At 32.0% G+C, this 19,857-nt stretch overlaps 1 protein-coding gene across 6 annotated transcripts in view; it reads right to left on the bottom strand.

Annotated features, from left to right (window-relative positions):
* Positions 1-19,857, bottom strand: part of LOC135127269 (FMRFamide receptor) — a 185,552-nt gene that overhangs the window by 70,066 nt on the left and 95,629 nt on the right. For 2 of the 6 annotated variants that reach the window (XM_064053711.1, XM_064053710.1), the window contains exon 2: positions 7,380-7,416. The exons of 1 other annotated variant lie outside the window; for it this stretch is intronic. Coding sequence is in view for 1 of the 5 variants with exons in the window: in XM_064053710.1 (XP_063909780.1) it covers positions 7,380-7,416 (37 nt within the window). In the remaining 4 variants the exon portion in view is untranslated. Of the gene's footprint in view, positions 1-7,379; positions 7,417-7,969; positions 8,030-10,622; positions 10,660-19,857 lie in introns of those variants that run through there. 3 more of the 6 variants (XM_064053715.1, XM_064053714.1, XM_064053712.1) reach the window with 3 other exon arrangements.

Genomic DNA, 19,857 nt, shown 5'->3' with positions numbered 1-19,857 from the left:
ATTTCAGGCACGTTATAGCATTTTTAAAAATCTCATGGCTCCCTAGTGTTTCATTAAAAAAAAAAAAAAATAAAAATGTTTTCTTGACGGAATTTGAAAGAATTTCAGGGGACCCTAGTGTTTTGAGTAAAAAAAATCTCAAGGACCCTTAGATTTTTTTAAAGAATTTTCAAGCACATTAAGGGTCCCTAGTGTTTTGTTTTTGAAGAAATTTGAAAGAATCTCAGAGGTCGCCCGTGTCTAGTTTTTGAAGGAATTTTAAAGAATCCAAGGAGTACCTAGTGTTCTTAAAATAATTTTTAAGAATCTAGTGTGTCCTGGTGTTTTTGAAAGAATTTTGAACAATTTCATGGTTTTCTATTGTTTTCCTTTTAAAGGAATTTGAAAAAATTTCAGGGGTCCCTAGTGCTTCGTTTTTGAAAAAAAAAATTATTTAAAAATCCCAGAGACCCCTAGCGTTTTTCTGAAAATTCTTAAAGAATTTCAAAGTTCCCTGGTGTGTTAAAAGAGTTTTTAAGAATCTCGTGAGTCCCTAGTGTTTTGTTTTTAAAAGATTTTTTTTAATTCCTAGTGTTTTTTAAGAATTTCAGGCACGTTATAGCATTTTTAAAAATCTCATGGCTCCCTAGTGTTTCATTAAAAAAAAAAAAAATAAAAATGTTTTCTTGACGGAATTTGAAAGAATTTCAGGGGACCCTAGTGTTTTGAGTAAAAAAAATCTCAAGGACCCTTAGATTTTTTTAAAGAATTTTCAAGCACATTAAGGGTCCCTAGTGTTTTGTTTTTGAAGAAATTTGAAAGAATCTCAGAGGTCGCCCGTGTCTAGTTTTTGAAGGAATTTTAAAGAATCCAAGGAGTCCCTAGTGTTCTTAAAATAATGTTTAAGAATCTCAAGAGCCCCTTGTGCTTTTGAAAGAATTTTACAGAATCTCATGGGTCATTTGTGTTTCGTTTTTGAAAGAAGTTGAAAAAATCTCAGAGGGTACTAATGTTTTTGTATAGAATATTTAAGCGCCTCAAGTGCTCCTGGTGTTTTTTTAAAGAAATTTAAAGATTTTAGTGGGTCCTTAGTGTTGTATTTGAAAGAATTTTAGTCTTTTGGTTTTCAAAAAAATTTTAAAAATCTTATGAGTGATTTATTTTTGATAGAAGTTTCAAGAATCTCAGAGGCCCCTGATTTTTTGAAAAAATTGATGGATTCCTGGCGTTTTGTTTTTGCAGAAATTTTAAAAAATCTCAAATACGCCCGACGTTTGTTTTTTGGGACAAAATTGTAATTACGGTTTTTATTAGTGTTTGTTTTTGAAAGAATATCCTGCAAATAAATAGCGATTTTTTAAACAAGCTCTAATAGAGACTCTAAAAACAGTTTTCCATGCTTTTAACACGTATTTTGCATAAATGCTCCAAACAAGGTTTGAATATTAAAATTCCAATAAAAAACTACCAACCCGTCAAACATAGAAAAATACAACCACTAAAATTTTGCACGAGGCACACAATCCAGGAAAAAATAATTTATTACCTTGAGTTCTAAAATACGCACGGTAACTTTTATAGTTGTTATAAATTTTTAGATAAAATGTTAATTGCATTGTGATTTATAGCCCCAGATACTACCCGAGACGGGTGCCTACCCCAAAATTCACCCACAACAAACAAAACTAAATTCACCCACGTCTCTCGTCCACTTAATTTAAAAAAATACGTCGCCCCACAAACTTTAATAACCTGCACACTACGTGATAAAAAAGCCAAAAGTGCGGCCATCCCTGGAACCTGTATATAAAATTATCCGCGAAATCTCTTCATTAACTTGCAAATAGAAAACTATTTAAAAATTAATGAAACTGCCGTTCTGGGACAGTTGAAAAATAATAGAGTTCGGTTATCTGCTGCAACCTTATAAAACGCTTCAACAACCATTCCGCCAGTGGCGGCCCTTCCCTGAGGGAGAAGTAGCAAATTAAATTTCTTTCTAAGCTATTGGGTAATTCACGCGCGAAATGGTACCCCGGCGCGCGAGAATGAAATTTCTTCGTCGAACTAAAAACGATCTTGCAGCCGAGTTGCACACAAATAGTAATACTAATAATGATAACAATAAAGTAGCTGAAAATTCCAAGCCAGACTTAATATTGCACTTAATATGATCAAAATTTTCTCCACATTTTTCTACAAAACACTCCAGACGTGTTAATGATTTTTTTCAATCACAACAGGCGTGGAAAATTGTGTACATCTGCCGAAATCGCCCCCTTTCGCCACCTCTTCCGGCCGAAATCGCCGCCACCAGCACTAATGCACCATCAACTGTTGACAAATCCGGGCGATGCGTAACGAACCAATGCGAATTTCCGTAATCCCTGGAGTTTATTCGACCGATGTTTGTCCTTTGTGCTTAGAGGTCAAGTGTGATGATCTTATCTGGTCGAAGGATCCCCAATACTTTTTACACACACGCACAGATCAGTCGACGCCGAATTTATTTATTTGTAATCTCCTTACAGAATTCACAGCGAAAAATAACAAGAAAAACACGCGAATCTTAATGCGGATTTACAGTCTCTCCGGAGCTCCAATTTACTACTGCCGTTGCAGTTTTACGTTTACAACGTTGTTTATTTTTACTGCTTAAGAGTCGAATTTATGGTGTGTGTAAACAGGCAATAATTATAAGCGCCTTCATTTGGTCGAGTTAGGCAAACAAACCCGGCGCATCCACCAAACTGTTTCAGGCACAATTATTAATAACAGAATTTAATAATTGTTTTTTGGTATTATCCTGGGTGTTTTTTTGGTGTTCTGTAGACGACGGTTTCTCAATATGGGATCCGGGAACAAAGGTGGAAAAATCGCGTACGAACGTCTTCTAATTAAGCTCTGAAGGACACTTAATAAAGGCGATGCTAAAAGCGTTATCTTTTGTTAAAAGTTTGCAATGTTATCAGAGGTGCTATTGAAATAAGAAAAACTGCTTTATTTCATAAAGGCTGCATTGTTATGGAAATTGTACACTGTACAGGTATGGAAAACGGTGTGTATTAAAGTGAATCGGTTCACGGTTCGGCGATTGCATTGTTGGACGCTGAGGATGGATTTATCGATAATGACTGGAATTTAACCGGGAAAAAAGAGCAAAAACCAAGATTAATACACTGATTATAAAATACCGTACACCAAATAGATTTTGCAAAATCGATGGCTGCATTTTTAATAAAGGTTTCACGCTTTCAGGGCGTAGATAGCAAAATCTATCATGCGGCGTGAATTATTGGTTGCCTATTGATCAGATAACAAACATTCGAAAAGCGTTAGGTATGATTGATATTTATGACGAATAGCCATCATTAATAGTGTAATTTTCACACAACTAAAAATTTTTAAGGGATTATTTTGTTCTTAGGATAACAATTCCAGATTTAGATATTTTCACTAATTGTACATATTTCTGTGATGGATTCCAGGCTTTTATCTACAAAGCAAGCTTAAATTAACGAAATCACGTGTACCGCTAACAAGGCGGTGATTAAATTCCGTCTGCCGTAGAATCTGCTTGTTATTGTAATGAGTAATCCTCCCCCATCTTCGTCAAAGTTTATCTCTTGATGGTGGAGAATTCCGGGAGAAATTGGGCACCTGTAAAGTTTCCTCCGTTCTACATACGGTGGAGGTTTCTTGGAGAAACTGGACACCTATGTATTTTATCTTTACGACTGCATGTGATTTTTTGCTAGCCAATTTAAATTTTGCTTTTTGATTGTAGATTTAAGAAGAATTTCGTTTAAAATAATGAAAAAATTCAATAACTATTGCCAGAAACGAACTCAGTGGCGCAAAATTAGTGTTGAAACCGAGTTTCATTTAGATACGAAAATGTTTTTTTCGGCGCATTTTTTTCAAATTGTGAAATATTTACGATTTAAAAATTTGAAGCTTTCTCGTTTAAACGGACCCGGATTCGTCTGAAAATTACTGTATGTTCAAATTTGAGTCTCTTGAAAATGAATCTGGGCACTAAAACTGTCTCCACATCGTCTTAAAGTTTTTATGAATTTTGGAATCATCACACGGCTCCTCCATCATTTTTTTGAACATTCCTAAAATTTCAAAAATTCTTATTTCAGCCCATAGCTCTCTGAAATTTGGTTCTCTTGCTGATTTGATCCTCCTGAAATAAACTTGAGCGCTAAAAATGGCTCCGAGCCGTCTTGATTTTTTTTAAATTTTATTCATCCGCTCTCCAAAAAAATAACACCGTTTTATATTTTGGCCCATGGATTCCAAACAGACACCAATTTTAGCACGAAAATAACGTCAAGTCATCAGAAAACTTCAAAGAATCGAATGGTGAAAACCGGACAAGGGAATCTCATTCCGTTCCGGCGTTCTGCAATATCAAGCTTGAGTTAGGCTTTTTGACTATAGATTGAAGAAGAATTTCGTCTAAAATAATAAAAATATTCAACAACTGTTACCAAAAACGGACTCAGCAGTGCAAAACTAATGTAGAAACTGAATTTCAGTTGGATGGAAAAACGTTTTCTTTTGGCCCATTTTTTCGAATCCTGAATATTTCGGATTTAAAAATTTAAAGTTATCTTTGTTCAAACGAACCCTGATTCGTTCAAATTTAAGTCTCTCGAGACATTACAAATTTTTCCTAGCCAGTCTAAATTTTTATGAATTTTTGAATCATCACACGGCTCCTCCACCATTTTTTAAAAATTCCTAAAATTTCGAGAATTCATATTTCGGCTTATAGCTGTCTGAAATTTGGTTTTCTCGCTAATTTGAGCAGTCTTAAAAAAATTTGAGCACTGAAAATGTCTCTAGGCCGTCTCAAATTTTTTTGAATTTTTTTATTCACTCGCTCTCCAGAAAAATAACACCGTTTTATATTTTGGCCCATAGATTTCAAACAGACATCGATTTTAGCCGGAAAATTATGTTAAGTCATTATAAAACTTCACGAAATCGAATGGCCTTAATCGAAAATCAAAAGTTCTTGCCGTACCAGAGTTATGAGACATCAAACTTGAGATTTACATTTTGACCATATATTTAAGTAAAATTTCGCCTAAAATAATAAATAAAAATTCAAGAACTGGCGCCAGAAACGGACTCAATGGTGCAAAATTAGTGTAGAAACTGCATTTTAGTTAAATGGGAAAAAGTTTTATTTAGTAAATTTTTCTCGAATATATTGTGAAATTTTTCGCATTTATGCAATATTTCACTTAAACGGTCCCCGGTCCATGTGAAAATTTCTGTTTGTACAAAAACGAGCCTTGTAGAAAGCGTTTGAACCCAAAAAAAGTTTCCGGGCCATCCTGAATTTTTTATGAATTTTTCACAGCTCCTCCAAAATTTTTACCACATGCTTGAAATTTCGAAAATTCGGATTTTAGCCCATAGCTGTCTGAAATTTGGTTTCTGGTCTAATTCGAGCTCCCTGAAAAAGAAGCTCACTATTAAAAATTTCTTCGGGTGTCGTGATTTTTTTTTATTCATAGAGTTTTCCGAAAAATGGAAACGTTCTATTTTTTTGCCCGAGGATTCTAAATGGGCATCGATTCCGCGGTAAAACTTGATTGAAATAATGAAAAAAGGAATCGAATGGTGGAAACCAGAAATCAGAATCTCGGCCATTCCAGACTTATGAAATATCAAAATTGAACTTTGCAGTTTGAGTACAGATTTAAAAGGATTTTTTTCTAAAATAATGAAGATATTCAACAACTAGCCAGATACGGAGTCAATAGTGCAAAATTAGTGTAAAAACTGAATTTTAGATAAATGGGAAAAAGTTTTGTTAGACCCAATTTTTATGGCGAAATTTTTCAAAATTATACAATATTTCGCTTAAACGAACCCCGCATAATGCGAAAATTGATGTATGTACAAAATCGAGTCTCCTTAAAATATGTCTGAGCCCAAAATAATTTCCAGGTTGTCCTGAATTTTTCATGAATTTTTGATCCGTCACACACCTCCAAAATTTTTACCACATTCACATTTAAAAAATTCGGATTTTTACCCATAGCTGTGTGAAATTTGGTTTCTGGTCTAATGCGAGCCTTCTGAAAAAGAATCTCACTATTAAAAATTTGTCCGGGTTGTCGTGATTTTTTTTTTTTGAAAATTTTTTTCATAGAGTTTTCCCAAAAAATGGAACCGTTCTATTTTTTGGCCCGTGGATTTCACATGGATATAGATTAGGGCCTAAAAAATTATTGAATTGTTTAAAATAGTTCAAGAAATCGAATAAGGAAAACCAGAAATCAGAATCTCATGCCATTTCGGACTTATAAGTAATAAAAATTTAACTTTGCATTTTGAGTATAGATTTAAGAGTATTTTTTTTAAATAATGAAGATATTCATTCATCAACCAATGCCAGAAACGGACTCGGTGGTGCAAAGTTAGTGCAGAAACGGAATTTTAAGTAAATGGGAAAAAGTTTTTTTAGACCCACTTTTTTCGAACTTATCGTATGGTGAATTTTTTCAAATGTATACAAGATTTGGCTTAAACGAGATCCAAATCACGTGAAAATTGCTGAATATACAGAATAGAATCTCCTGGGAAAGTGTCTGAATCCAAACAAATTTCCAGGCCGTCCTGAATTTTTTATGAATTTTTGATTCGTCACACACCTGCAAATTTTTATTCCACACGCTTCAAATTTCGAAAATTTGGATTTTAGGCTATAGCTGCCGGAAATTCATTTCCCGGTTTAATTTGAGCTTTCTGGAACAGAATTTCACTATTAAAAATTTCTCCGAGCTGTCGTGACTTTTTTGAAAATTTTATTCATAGAGATTTCCGAAAAATGGAACCGTTCTATTTTTTGTCCCGTGGATTCCACATAGATATAGATTAGGGTACAACAATTTATTGAATTGTTTAAAAAGTTCAAGAAATCGAATAGTGAAAACCAGAAATCAGAATCTCATGCCATTCCGGACTTATGAGTAATCAAAATTGAACTTTGCATTTTGAGTATAGATTTAAGAGTATTTTTTCTAAAATAATGAAGATATTCATCAACTGATGCCAGAAACGGACTCAGTTGTACAAAAATAGTGCAGAAATTGAATTTCAAGTAAATGGGAAAAAGTTTTTTTAGACCCAATTTTTTCGAACTCATCGTATGATGAATTTTTTCAAATTTACACAATATGAAGCCAATTCGATTAAACGAACCCCAAATTATGTGAAAATTGCTGTTGTACAAAATCGGGTCTCCTCAAAAAGTGTCCGAGCCCAAAAAAAAATCCAGGATGTCCTGAATTTTTTATAAATTTTTGATTCGTCACACCCTTCCAAATTTTTACCATGTTTCAAATTTCGAAAATTCGGATTTTAGCCCATACCTGTCTGAAATTTGGCTTCCGGTCGAATTCGATCTTCCTGAAAAAGAATTTCACTATTAAAAATGTCTCTGGGCTATCGTGATTTTTTTTTTTGAAAATTTTATTGATGGAGTTTTCCGAAAAATGGAACCGTTCTATTTTTTTGTCCGTGGATTCTAAATTGACATCAATTCTCTAAAACTTGATTAGCATAATGAAAAAAATTTAAGGAATCGAATGGTGAAAACCAGAAATCAGAATCTCATACTATTCCGGAGTTATGAGATATCATAGTTGAACTTGAACTTTGGGTATAGATTTAAGAGGATTTTTTATAAAATAAGAAAAATATTCAACAACTGACGCCAGAAACGGACTCAGTGGTGCATAATTATTGTAAAAACTGAATTTTAGTTAAATAGGAAAAAGTTTTTTTAGACCCACTTTTTTTGGTGAAATTTTCCAAAATTATACAATATTCCGCTTAAACGAACTCCGAATGATGTGAAAATTGCTGTATGTACAAAGTCGAGTCTCCTTAAAAATGTCTGAGCCTAAAATAATTTCCAGGTTGTCCTGAATTTTTCATGAATTTTTGATTCGTCGCATACCTCCAAAAATTTTACCACATGCTTCAAATTTCGAAAATTTGGATTTTAGCCCATAGCTGTCTGAAATTTTATTTCCGGTCTAATTCGAGCCTCCTGAAAAAGAATCTCACCATAAAAAAATTCTCCGGGCTGTCGTGATTTTTTTTGAAAATTTTATTCATAGAGTTTTCCGAAAAATGGAACCGTTCTATTTTTTTGTCCGTGGATTCTAAATTGACATCGAGTTCGCCGTAAAGCTTGATTGCCATAATGAAAAAACGTTAAGGAATCGAATGGTGGAAACCAGAAATCAGAATCTCATGCTATTCCGGAGTTATGAGATATCAAAATTGAACTTTGCACTTTGGGTATAGATTTAAGAGGATTTTTTATAAAATAAGGAAAATATTCAACAACTGATGCCAAAAACGGACTTACTGGTGCATAGTTATTGTAAAAACTGAATTAGAGTTAAATTGGAAAAAGTTTTTTAGACCCATTTTTTATGCTGAAATTTTTCAAAATTATTCAATATGTCGCTTAAACGAACCCCGAATTATGTGAAAATTGCTGTATGTACAAAATCGAGTCTCCTTAAAAAATGTCTGAGCCCAAAATAATTTCCAGGTTGGCCTGAATTTTTCATGAATTTTTGAATCGTCACACACCTCTAAAATGTTTACCACATGCTTCAAATTTCGAAAATTCGGATTTTAGCCCACAGCTGTCTGAAATTTGGTTTCTGGTCTAATTCGAGCTTCCTGAAAAAGAAGCTCACTATTAAAAATTTCTTCGGGTGTCCTGATTTTTTTTTTGGATTTTTATTCATAGAGTTTTCCGAAAAATGGAACCGTTCAATTTTTTTGCCCGTGGATTCTAAATTGACATCGAGTTCGCCGTAAAGCTTGATTGACATAATGAAAAAACGTTAAGGAATCGAATGGTGGAAACCAGAAATCAGAATCTCATGCTATTCCGGAGTTATGAGATATCAAATTTGAAATTTGCATTTTGGGTATAGATTTAAGAGAATTTTTTATAAAATGAGGAAAATATTCAACAACTGACGCCAGAAACGGACTCAGTGGTGCATAATTATTGTAAAAACTGAATTTTAGTTAAATGAGAAAAACCTTTTTTAGACCCATTTTTTTATGGTGAAATTTTTTAAAATTATACAATATTTCACTTAAACGAACCCCGAATTATGTGAAAATTGCTGTATGTACAAAATCGACTCTCCTTAAAAAGTGTCTTAGCCCAAAATAATTTCCAGGTTGTTCTGAATTTTCCATGAATTTTTGATTTGTCACACGCCTCCAAAATTTTTAGCACAAGCTTCAAATTTCGAAAATTCGGATTTTAGCCCATAGCTGTCTGAAATTTGATTTCTGGTCTAATTCGAGCCTCCTGTAACAGAATCTCACTATTAAAAATATCTCCGGGCTGTCGTGATTTTTTTTTGAAAATTTTATTCATAGTTTTCCGAAAAATGGAACCGTTCTATTTTTTTGCCCGTGAATTCCACATGGATATAGATTAGGGCCTAAAAATTTACTGAATTGTTTAAAAAACTTCAAAAAATCGAATAATGAAAACCAGAAATCAGAATCTCATTCCATTCCGGACTTATGAGTAATCAAAATTGAACTTTGCATTTTGAGTATAGATTTAAGAGTATTTTTTCTAAAATAATGAAGATATTCATCATCTGATACCAGAAACGAACTCAGTGGTGCAAAATTAGTGCAGAGATTTTAAGTAAATGGGAAAAAGTTTTTTTAGACTCAGTTTTTTCGAACTCATCGTATGGTGAAATTTTTCAAATGTATACAATATGAAGCTACTTGGCTTAAACGAGATCCAAATTACGTGAAAATTGCTAAATGCACAAATTCGAGTCTCCTGAAAAAATGTCTGAGTCCAAAAAAATTTCCAGGCCGTCCTGAATTTCGTATGAATTTTTGATTCGTCACACACCTTCAAATTTTTTTCCACACGCTTCAAATTTCGAAAATTCGGATTTTAAGCCATAGCTGTCTAAAATTAATTTTCCGGTCTAATTTGAGCTTTCTGAAAAAGAATCTCACTATTAAAAATTTCTCCGAGCTGTCGTGACTTTTTTGAAAATTTTATTCAAAGGCCTTCCCGAAAAATGGAACCGTTCTATTCTTTAGCCCCTAGATTCCAAATGGATATAGATTACGGCCTAAAAATTTATTGAATTGTTTAAAAAACTTCAAGAAATCGAATAATGAAACCCAGAAATCAGAATGTCGTGCCATTCCGGGCTTATGACATATCAAATTTGAACTTTGCATTTTGAGTACAGATTTAAGAGGATATTTTCTAAAATAATGGAAATATTCAACAACTGACGCCATAAACGGACTCAGTGGTGCAAAATTAGTGTAGAAACTGAATTTTAAGTAAATGCTAACAAGTTTTTTCAGACCCAATTTTTTCGAACCCATCGTATGGCGAAATTTTTCAAATTTAAACAATATGAAGCTAATTCGATTAAACGAACCCCGAATTATGTCAAAATCGGGTCTCCTCAAAAAGTGTCCGATCCCAAAAAAAAACCAGGATGTTCTGAAGTTTTGATTCGTCACACACTTCCAAATTTTTACCGTATGTTTCAAATTTCGAAAATTCGGATTTTGGCCCATACCTGTCTGAAACTTGGCTTCCGGTCGAATTCGATCTTCCTGAAAAAGAATCTCACTATTAAAAATTTCTCCGGGCTATCGTGATTTTTTTTTTTGAAAATTTTATTGATAGAGTTTTCCGAAAAATGGAACCGTTCTATATTGTCCTTGGATTCTAAATGGACATCGATTCCGCCGTAAAACTTGATCAAAATAATGAAAAAACTAAGGAATCGAATGGTGGAAACCAGAAATCAGAATCTCATGCCATTCGGGAGTTATGAGATATCAAAGTTAAACTTTAAGAGGAATTTTTTCTAAAATAATGAAGAAATTCAACAACTGACACCAGAAATGGACTCAGTAGTGCAGAAATAATTAGTAGAAATCTATCACCCAGATTTTTTTTTTGGGATTTTTTTCAAAAGCTCCCTTGTTTGAAAATTTTGATTTTTGATTTTTCACGAATTGTAGGGATTTTAGGATTTTTTTAATTATCAAAATCTATTAATAGCGGAAAATTTCATAAGAATTCGGATACGTCTAAAGTATGAAAAAATAAGGCTCCCGTTTCCGTCTCTCTGTGTCCTGTCGCCCGTTTTTTTTTGCCCTTTGGTTACTTTTTTTGTCGTTGTCTTACTATTTACTGTTTCTTTTATTGTTTTTCTTTGTAGCAATTTTTTGTCGTTTTCTCGGTTTTGTTGTTGTCTTATATTGTAATAGGATTAATCCAGAAAATGGCTACTTTCTTGTTTTGTCGTTGTTTTAGGACTACTTGAGAGCAAAAAATAAAAAGGAATATCGAGTAAATGGTCAAACGCCAACAAGAATCTAATTAGTTTAACATAGCAAGCTCACACTTACAAATAAAAAAAAATATCAGAATTTTAAACATTATTTTGACAACTTGGGGACACAAATAAATTTAGTTATACACGAACACTATGTGTATAAAAAAAAAACAAGTGTCCATTGTTGGATCTCTAATAATACAATTAAAACATAACATCAATTGTGATACGTCTCCTCATCCGAACACTCTTCATTTTCCGACAAAATAGCAGTTCACGTACTGTTTCCCTATACAAATTTTTGTACTGATCATGTCCTTTGCAATGGGGCTTCACACACAAGCTTCACGCACGAGCAGGAACTAATAATGTAAATATTCTAGACAGCAAAATCGTATACACATGTCTACAACTTGCAACTTAAATTCAAATTGAATTGTTCAAACTAGTAACGTCCGGCGCATTTACTCACATCAAAATCATTCCAAACAAAAATGATTTTGTACGATATAGCGTAATTCCACCCCGACGCGACCCGACAACCCGGAATGCCAGCCCATCTTAACAAAGTTTTCGTCGAATCGCACGTTCCCAACACAGCCCCGACGGAAACAAGAGGTCCACATTTTCGTATTCGACAGCCGTGAAATGCCATAAACACGAAACCAGACGTTCGTCAAACCGACCCCACCGCCCCACTTCCCGACCCATCGCCCGGGAAATAATATCCGCACTAATTTTAATTATAACTTCCACTATCTGTTAGCAAACTCTCTCGCTCCGCCGCCCAAATCACCAAATCTGTCTCTCCCCTCAAATAACCCGATAAAGCGAAATTGCAAGAATGTGGGGAGAAAAAGCAGTCGGATCTGTACAGATAGATACTCGTACGCGTTCGAGGCCATTGACTGTTTTCCATCATCATCCTTTTTCCTCCAGCGGCTTTAGGTCATTTGGAAATATCACGAGAAGCAAAGTTTGACCAAATTGACCCTTGTCAAGACGATGTGATAACCATTCGACGGAGACGCGTTTCAAATATCTTCCCTTAACACGCCATTCGATAGATGTTATTGGAGTGTTACGCAGGTTGGACGAGTGCCAGCGATTACCGGGGGCTCGGTAAATTCTTGTCGTAGTTTTAATTACCGCTGTCCGCGTCTGCATGCGCTTGACAGCCGCTGATTGAAACAGTGGCTGTGCATTATTTTGCGATGGGGTTGTTTCGGGGGAAAAACCTGTTAAATTTGCACGGAATAACGTCATTGTGTAATGGCGGCGGGGAAAAAATGGTGGATGCGCCGGGCGAAGCGGCGTGAAAGATTTATGCGAGCTTTTGGAATAAAATTCAAAGTCATTTTTACTTCCTAAGGAAGTATTGTAATCCAGTACATCCTTCCGTCTGTCTGTTGACAAATATTATTGTATATTAGAAATATCATGTAGATGATAGAACGTCAACCAAAAATTGAAAATAGTATCGAAATAACCTCAGACCAATTTTTTAATAAAATAGGAATCGCTCCGTAAATAGCAATCCAATCAGCTTGGTCTATTTTTAGACCTGGGCGTTAAAGTATACTGAAATAATTTAATAGCTAGTTATTAATTACCTTGTAGGCGTTTTAATAGCTTGTATAACTTTTCCCGAAATCGGAATTAAAATCACTCTTAATTATACGGTTTCGTCCCAGACTTTGTCGCTGTGTAGTCTCTAAGGACTTTAAGGTCAAAGTGCAAATTTTAAATTTTATACTAGTTGTATGTGAGAACGTTTTGGTCGTTAGGGCACTGACAAAAACAAATTTATCTATTTATAAATATAAAAAAAAATGTGAAGTGGTTAAAACTCGCTTTTCCTTAACAATCCAAATAAATCAACCCTCTTTAAGCGCTAAGGAAACAAATGGGAGCACTAAACAAACATCGAAAGCAGGTGAAAGTGTTCCAATTACTCGTGAACATTGCAACTACTACAGTGTTGAATTAGTTGCAATTTGATGCTAAGTTTATTTCATTTACGTGCTCAGGTTGGTGACAGTGTTTTACGACGCTCTTAAACACCAAGAAATAAAGTAATTCCCTATTTGACATAAACATTTTTTACATTTTTAATAAAACGTGAAAACTAGTATTACACATTTTAGGAAGTCGTAAACGGTTTATATTACTTGTGGTAGTACTAAGAAGGTCAGAACTACGGTCATAAAGCTTTTATCGTTGTTAAATATCTTCAGTAACATCACTCCAGCAACTCATGAAACAAATAAGTCGTAATAGTAAACTGAAAATTTGTTGTAGTCTAGTTAGTTTAGTGTTATTGGAATAAATTTTGAAGTCCAATATTATGTTGTCTGTAATAAAAATAAACACAGAAATTCAGAAACCAATAACTTACTTTACGTATAAATCAGAGATGTTCAGATTCAATTTTAAAAATGAATTGCAGGATCGGAGTCTTGAGAACAATTAAATGTGATGGATTCCCTAAATTTGGTGTCTCTTTGTATGATTGGATCTATTTTTAGTTCTGTTTTGTAACTGATCGATAGACTGACATGTAATAAATCCTGATGAAATTACGAAATTATATTCTCACATTGATGGATTCAGTCAAATCATTTATAAAATCACATCGATTATTATTATATATATATTTTTTCGATTTATGTAAACCTAAAAACTACAGTCATACTTCAGAAATCAATATAAATAACTTCAAAGAAAAAGACAATGTTTCAAAAATCCTTTTTAAAACTAGAGAGCATATTGTAGGTGACGAGTTCCTCCAGGAATATTTGCCATAATTTTTCACTCTTTTATAAATATATTTTTTTATTGTTGAAATTTTTCTTGGTTGTCTTGGTTACATAGTGAAGACAATGGCTATCGCAAAATCACATACAGTCATCAGGATAAAAGATAGTAGGTGTCCAGTTTCGCCAAGAAATCTCCACGAACAATGTTAGAGATTAGGTCCTTTCCTTAGTTTATGATCGAGAAGTAAAAAACAACAGAAAGCAACAAAAATCCATAAAAAAACGGGAGACTACATTTTTCGTACTGTAGGGATCATGAAACGTCGAGAAAACATTAAAGTGGCCAATCGTCCGATGGACTCGACTACAATCTAGAAAAATGATGTCAAAAATGCGACAAGAAGAAAAGTGACAAACATATCCGACTAAAAACTAACAACAAAAACCTGGCAAAAAATGAGCAAAAACAGATACCCAAAACGGAAAAAAGTAACAAAACCCTGACAAAAAAGTAACAAAAAACCGGCAAAAAGTCAGAACACAGCAAGAGAAAAGATAGTCAAAAAATACTATGAAAAATGGAACAAAAAAATAATGCAGGCTACGACAGACAGGCGACAGACAGACAACAGACAGACGACAGACGGACGACAAACAAACGGAAGCACGAGACGGAATTTTTTGCTTTCAAGGAGTCATAAAACACGAGAAAATATTAAAGTAGCCATTTGTTAGAACGATCCTATTACAATATAAGCCAACAAAAAATGACAAAAAAATTACTCCAAGAAAAACAACAAAAATCCACAAAAAGCGCTCGAAAAGGAAGAATAAAGACAAAAAAACGACAAAAAAAGCTCCAAGAAGTGACCCAAAAAGCCACAAAAAGCCATAACAAATTCGCAAGAAAAGGAGTGAAAAAATGATATAAAAAAAGTATTTTGAAAAAAGCGACAAAAAATGTGCCAGAAAAAATAAGAAGTAACAAAACTACAAAAAGAGCGACAAATAAATTAAGACAAATGATGAATGATAGACAGACGATAAACAGCTGACCGATACACAAAGAGAGAGACGGAAACGGGAGACTTATTTTTTTTGTACTTTAGAAGTCATGAAACGTCGAGAAAATATGAAAGTATCCATTCGCCGAATGAACCCCATTACAATATTTAGTGAGCTTAGCCTCAATTTAAAAAGCGATAAAAAAGAATATAAAAAGCCACCAAGAAGGTCACCAATATGCGACGAAATATTAACAAAAAAATAACAAAAACGACAGAAAATTTCTACCAAAAAAAAGAAAAAGACGATAAAAACAGTGTCCAAAATGCAACGAAAAAAGTAGCACAAAAGGAAGCGAAAAAGACTGCAAAATAGGTGAAAAAAGTAACATAAGCAACAAAAAAATCCACAAAAAAACTAACAAAAAAAAACGCGTCTGAAACGAACAACGAAAGCCTGGCAAAAATGAGCAAAAAACAGATACCAAAAAGTGGAAAAAAGTAAAAAAAAAAACAAAAAAGTAACAAAAACCGGACAAAAAATCAGAAAACATCAAGAGAAAAAGTTCACAAAAAATACTATAAAAAATGGAATTAAAAATAGATAGACGATAGACGGACGAGAGACAGACGGAAACACGAGACCTAATTTGTGCTCTCAAGGAGTCATAAAACACAAGAAAACATGAAAGTAAACATTTGCTGGATTGATCCTATTACAATATAAAACAACAAAAACCGACAAAAAAACAAACAACAAAAACCACAAAAAGCGCCCGAAAAGGAACAAAAAAGGAAGAAAAAAACGACAAAAGCAGCAAAAAATCCATAAAAACCCATAAAAAAATCACGAAAAAGCGACAATTGTAGACCACAAAATTGCGATTAAAATGTTACAAAAACATTGTAAATCGAAAAATTGAAAAAATTTAAAAGGCAAAAACAAAAAATTCAAAATTCGGAACACTAAAAAATCGAAAAATTGTAAAAATAAAGAAAATGAAAACCGAAACAAAAAATTGCAAATCGAAAATTAGTAGAAATGAAAAATTGGAAAACTCAAAAATTATAGAATCATCATAATTGTAAAGTCGAAAACCTGTAGTATGGAAACATTGAAAAGTTTAAATAAAAAATGGAAGAATTAAAAAAAAGAATAAATTAAAAAGTTTTTAAAATTCAGTAATTAAAAAACTGAAAAATTATGAAATCGTAAAAATGAAAAAGAGACAAATTTTGTAAGTTATAATTATTACTGGATACGTATTTAAAATGAAAACTAGAAAAATTGCAACTCAAAAATCGAAGAAAGGAGAAACTGAAAAATCTAAAATTGGAAAGAGGAAAAATTCAAAAATCTAAAAGTTTAAAAATCGAAAAATCTGAAAATTGAAAAATTTCACACCACCCGAATTTGGAAAATCAAAACACTGAAAAATTTTAAAATGAAGAGTTACATATCGTAAATTTAAAGAAACCAAAAATTGAAAAAATTAAAATTATCAAAATAAAGAAAACAAAAAAACCGAATCGAACAAAATTAGAACACCCAAAAATTATATAATCGAAAAATTATAGAATCGTCAAAATGGTAATCGAAAAATTAAAAAATTAAAAATGGAGAACATAAAAATTAAAAATCGAATAAACGAAAAAGTTTAAAAATCCAATAGTTAAAAAATGAAAAAATTCTAAAATCGTGACATTAAAAAAGTGAAAAATTAAAAAAAATACAATTATTGTTGGACACATATTTAAAGTGAAAACTAGAAAAATTGCATGTCAAAAATTAAAGGAACCAAAAATTAAACAATTGAAAAACGAACGATTGTAAGTTGAAAATTTCAAAAATCCAAAAATTGAAAAATTTCACATTAAAAACAGAACATTGGAAAACCGAGCAATCGAATAAATAAAGAAAATCAAAACCGAAACGAAAAATTGCAAATTGAAAAATTGAAAAAATGAAAAATTCAAAAATTTAGAAACTGAAACATCCAAAAATTGGAAAATCGGAAAACTGAAAAATTTAAAGATCGTAAAATTGGAGGAACAAAAAAATGAAAAATTGAAAAATTGGAAATTGAAAAATTTGAGAAACGAAAAATTGAAAAAATTGAAATTGAAACAATAAAAAATGATAAAATCGGAACACTGAAAAATCAAAAAATTGTAAAAATACAGAAAATAAAAAATCCGAACGAAAAATTGCAAACCGAAAATATGAAGAAATTAAAAATAATGACAAATTGAAAAATTAAAAATCGAGAAACTTAATAATCAAAATAAAACTCATTAAAAACCCACAAATTGTAAAATCAAAAAATTATATAATCATCAAAATTGTAAAGTCGGAAACCTGTAATATTGCAACATCCAAAAATTGAAAACTAAAAATGGAGAAACTGGAAAGTTAAAAATCGAAAAACAGGAAACTCGAATAAATAAAAAAGTTTTAAAATCCAAATAGAAAAATTCTAAAATCGTAAAATTGAAAAAGTGAAATATTTTAAAAATTATAATGATTATTAGATACATATTTCTAACGAAAACTAGAAAAATTGCAAATGATAAAATTAAAGAAATGAAAAATTTAGAATGGAGAATCAGAAATAACTAATACTAAAAAAAAAACAAATGAAATAATCTAAAATTTGAAAAACCAAAAAATTGAAGACCGAAAGATTGTAAGTCAAAAAATCCAAAAATTGAAAAATTTCCACATTAAAAAACAACATTAAAAAACCGAAATATTAAATAAATAAATAAAATAAAAAATTGAAACGAAAAATTGCAAATCCAAAAATTGAAAAAGTCAAAAATTCAAAAATTCAAAATTGAGAAATGGAAAGTTAAAAATCGAAAACTGGAAACTCGAATAAATAAAAAAGTTTTAAAATCCAAATAGAAAATTTCTAAAATCGTAAAATTGAAAAAGTGAAATATTTTAAAAATTATAACGATTATTAAATACATATTTCTAATGAAAACTAGAAAAATTGCAAATGATAAAATTAAAGAAACGAAAAATTTAGAATGGAGAAACAGAACTATCTAAAACTAAAAAAACATAAATTAAATAATCTAAAATTTGAAAAACCAAAAAATTGAACACCGAAAGATTTTAAAGTAAAAAAATCCAAAAATTGAAAAATTTTCACTTTAAAAAAACAACACCGAAAAATCGAAAAATTGAATAAATAAAGAAAATAAAAAATCGAAACGAAAAACTGCAAATCCAAAAATTGAAAGTCAAAAATTCAAAAATTCAAAATTAAAACTTCCAAAATTTGGAAAATCCAGACAGAGAAACAGAAACGTCGAGAGAACATGAACGTGGCCATTCATCGGATGAACTCTATTACTTCCTTAGTTTACGCTCGGGAAATAACAAAACAATAGAAAACAACATAAAAAAGTCAAAAAGTAACTAACAAAGCGACAACGAATAAAGCAAAAACACACGACAAAATAAGTAAAAAAGCATTAAAAATATAAAAAAAATTGCTACACCAAGAAAATGAGACAAAAAAATCACAATAAGAGGAGAAAAAAAAAATACAAAAAAGCCACACAAAATTCATAAAACTAAGAAAAAATGCACAAAAATGTTATTAAGAAAGGCGATAAAAATGAAGACAGACGATGAACAACAGTCAGACGACAGACAAACAGACGACAGAGAAATCGAAATTGGAGACATATTTTTTCATTCTCTAGGGATTCTAAAATGTCCAGAAAAAATGGAAAAAGCATTCAATAGGTGAAACCTATTAAGTAAAATCGCAGTTTTTTTGAAAAACAAAGCAAGCCTGTCTGCATTACTGGTTTATTGACAAATTAACACTAAAAAGAATGAAAGAAGCACAGAATTGATGCCAAAAGTACTTGGTATACACAATGATAGGTAAATCGGAACTGTAGATGTTTTTTTAACTTTTCCTGCCGTGTTCTTTCAATTTTTAAGTAAGAAGCTTTAGCCATGTTGAATTTATTTTGTTAATACGTGAATTAATAGTTATTTATGTATTAAGGGCATAATTCGGAGATTATGGCACGAGGGAATGTTTACAGTCCGACAAAGCGGGCTTTTAATTTCCCGAGAGTCATAATCGACAATTATGCCCATGGTACATATAACGTTTTATTCTATTTTAGTTTCTAAAATATTTTTAACGAACTATTACACTATTAACAAGATTATTGTTCTAAAATAGAATCAAATTACACATTTCTGGAAAACGGAAATCCTGAACTATTAATAATTCTTTTTCCTGTAAAATCTTTCAACAATACTGGTTATTCATTTTTCTCGTAATAATTTTTTTCGTGACTAAAAAACGTCAAAAGGAGTGTCCTGTAAAAAAGGCTGGAAGAAAAATGTGCGTGATATTAAATTAAGTGTTCTAAGAGTCGCAACCATTTTTCAAACTACAGGTAATCCTAATCTGACGTGACTTGAATTTTTCATTTTTTTGTCTCCAAAAGTACCAAACTAATTAACTCTCCAGTAAAAAAGACCAGTAAAAAAAAATTAAACAAGAATATTTGCAGTTTACCCCGGCTACTACATAACGGGCATTTTCGAGATTCTGGAACCCCATTAGCACCGAGACACCACAGAACATTAACCAAAATATGTTTATCCGCCCCCTCCGAGCAGCTGACGCCGAAAAATGATTACACATTTTTATTCACAGCTAC

Source organism: Zophobas morio, unplaced genomic scaffold, assembly GCF_036711695.1.
Source record: "Zophobas morio isolate AGI-343-1 ecotype UQ-CSIRO unplaced genomic scaffold, CSIRO_AGI_Zmor_V1 ptg000011l, whole genome shotgun sequence".
In the NCBI taxonomy this organism is placed as follows: Eukaryota; Metazoa; Arthropoda; class Insecta; order Coleoptera; family Tenebrionidae; genus Zophobas; species Zophobas morio.
The sequence above is the reverse complement of the archived record's forward strand: the minus strand, read 5'-3'. Positions and strand labels throughout refer to the sequence as shown.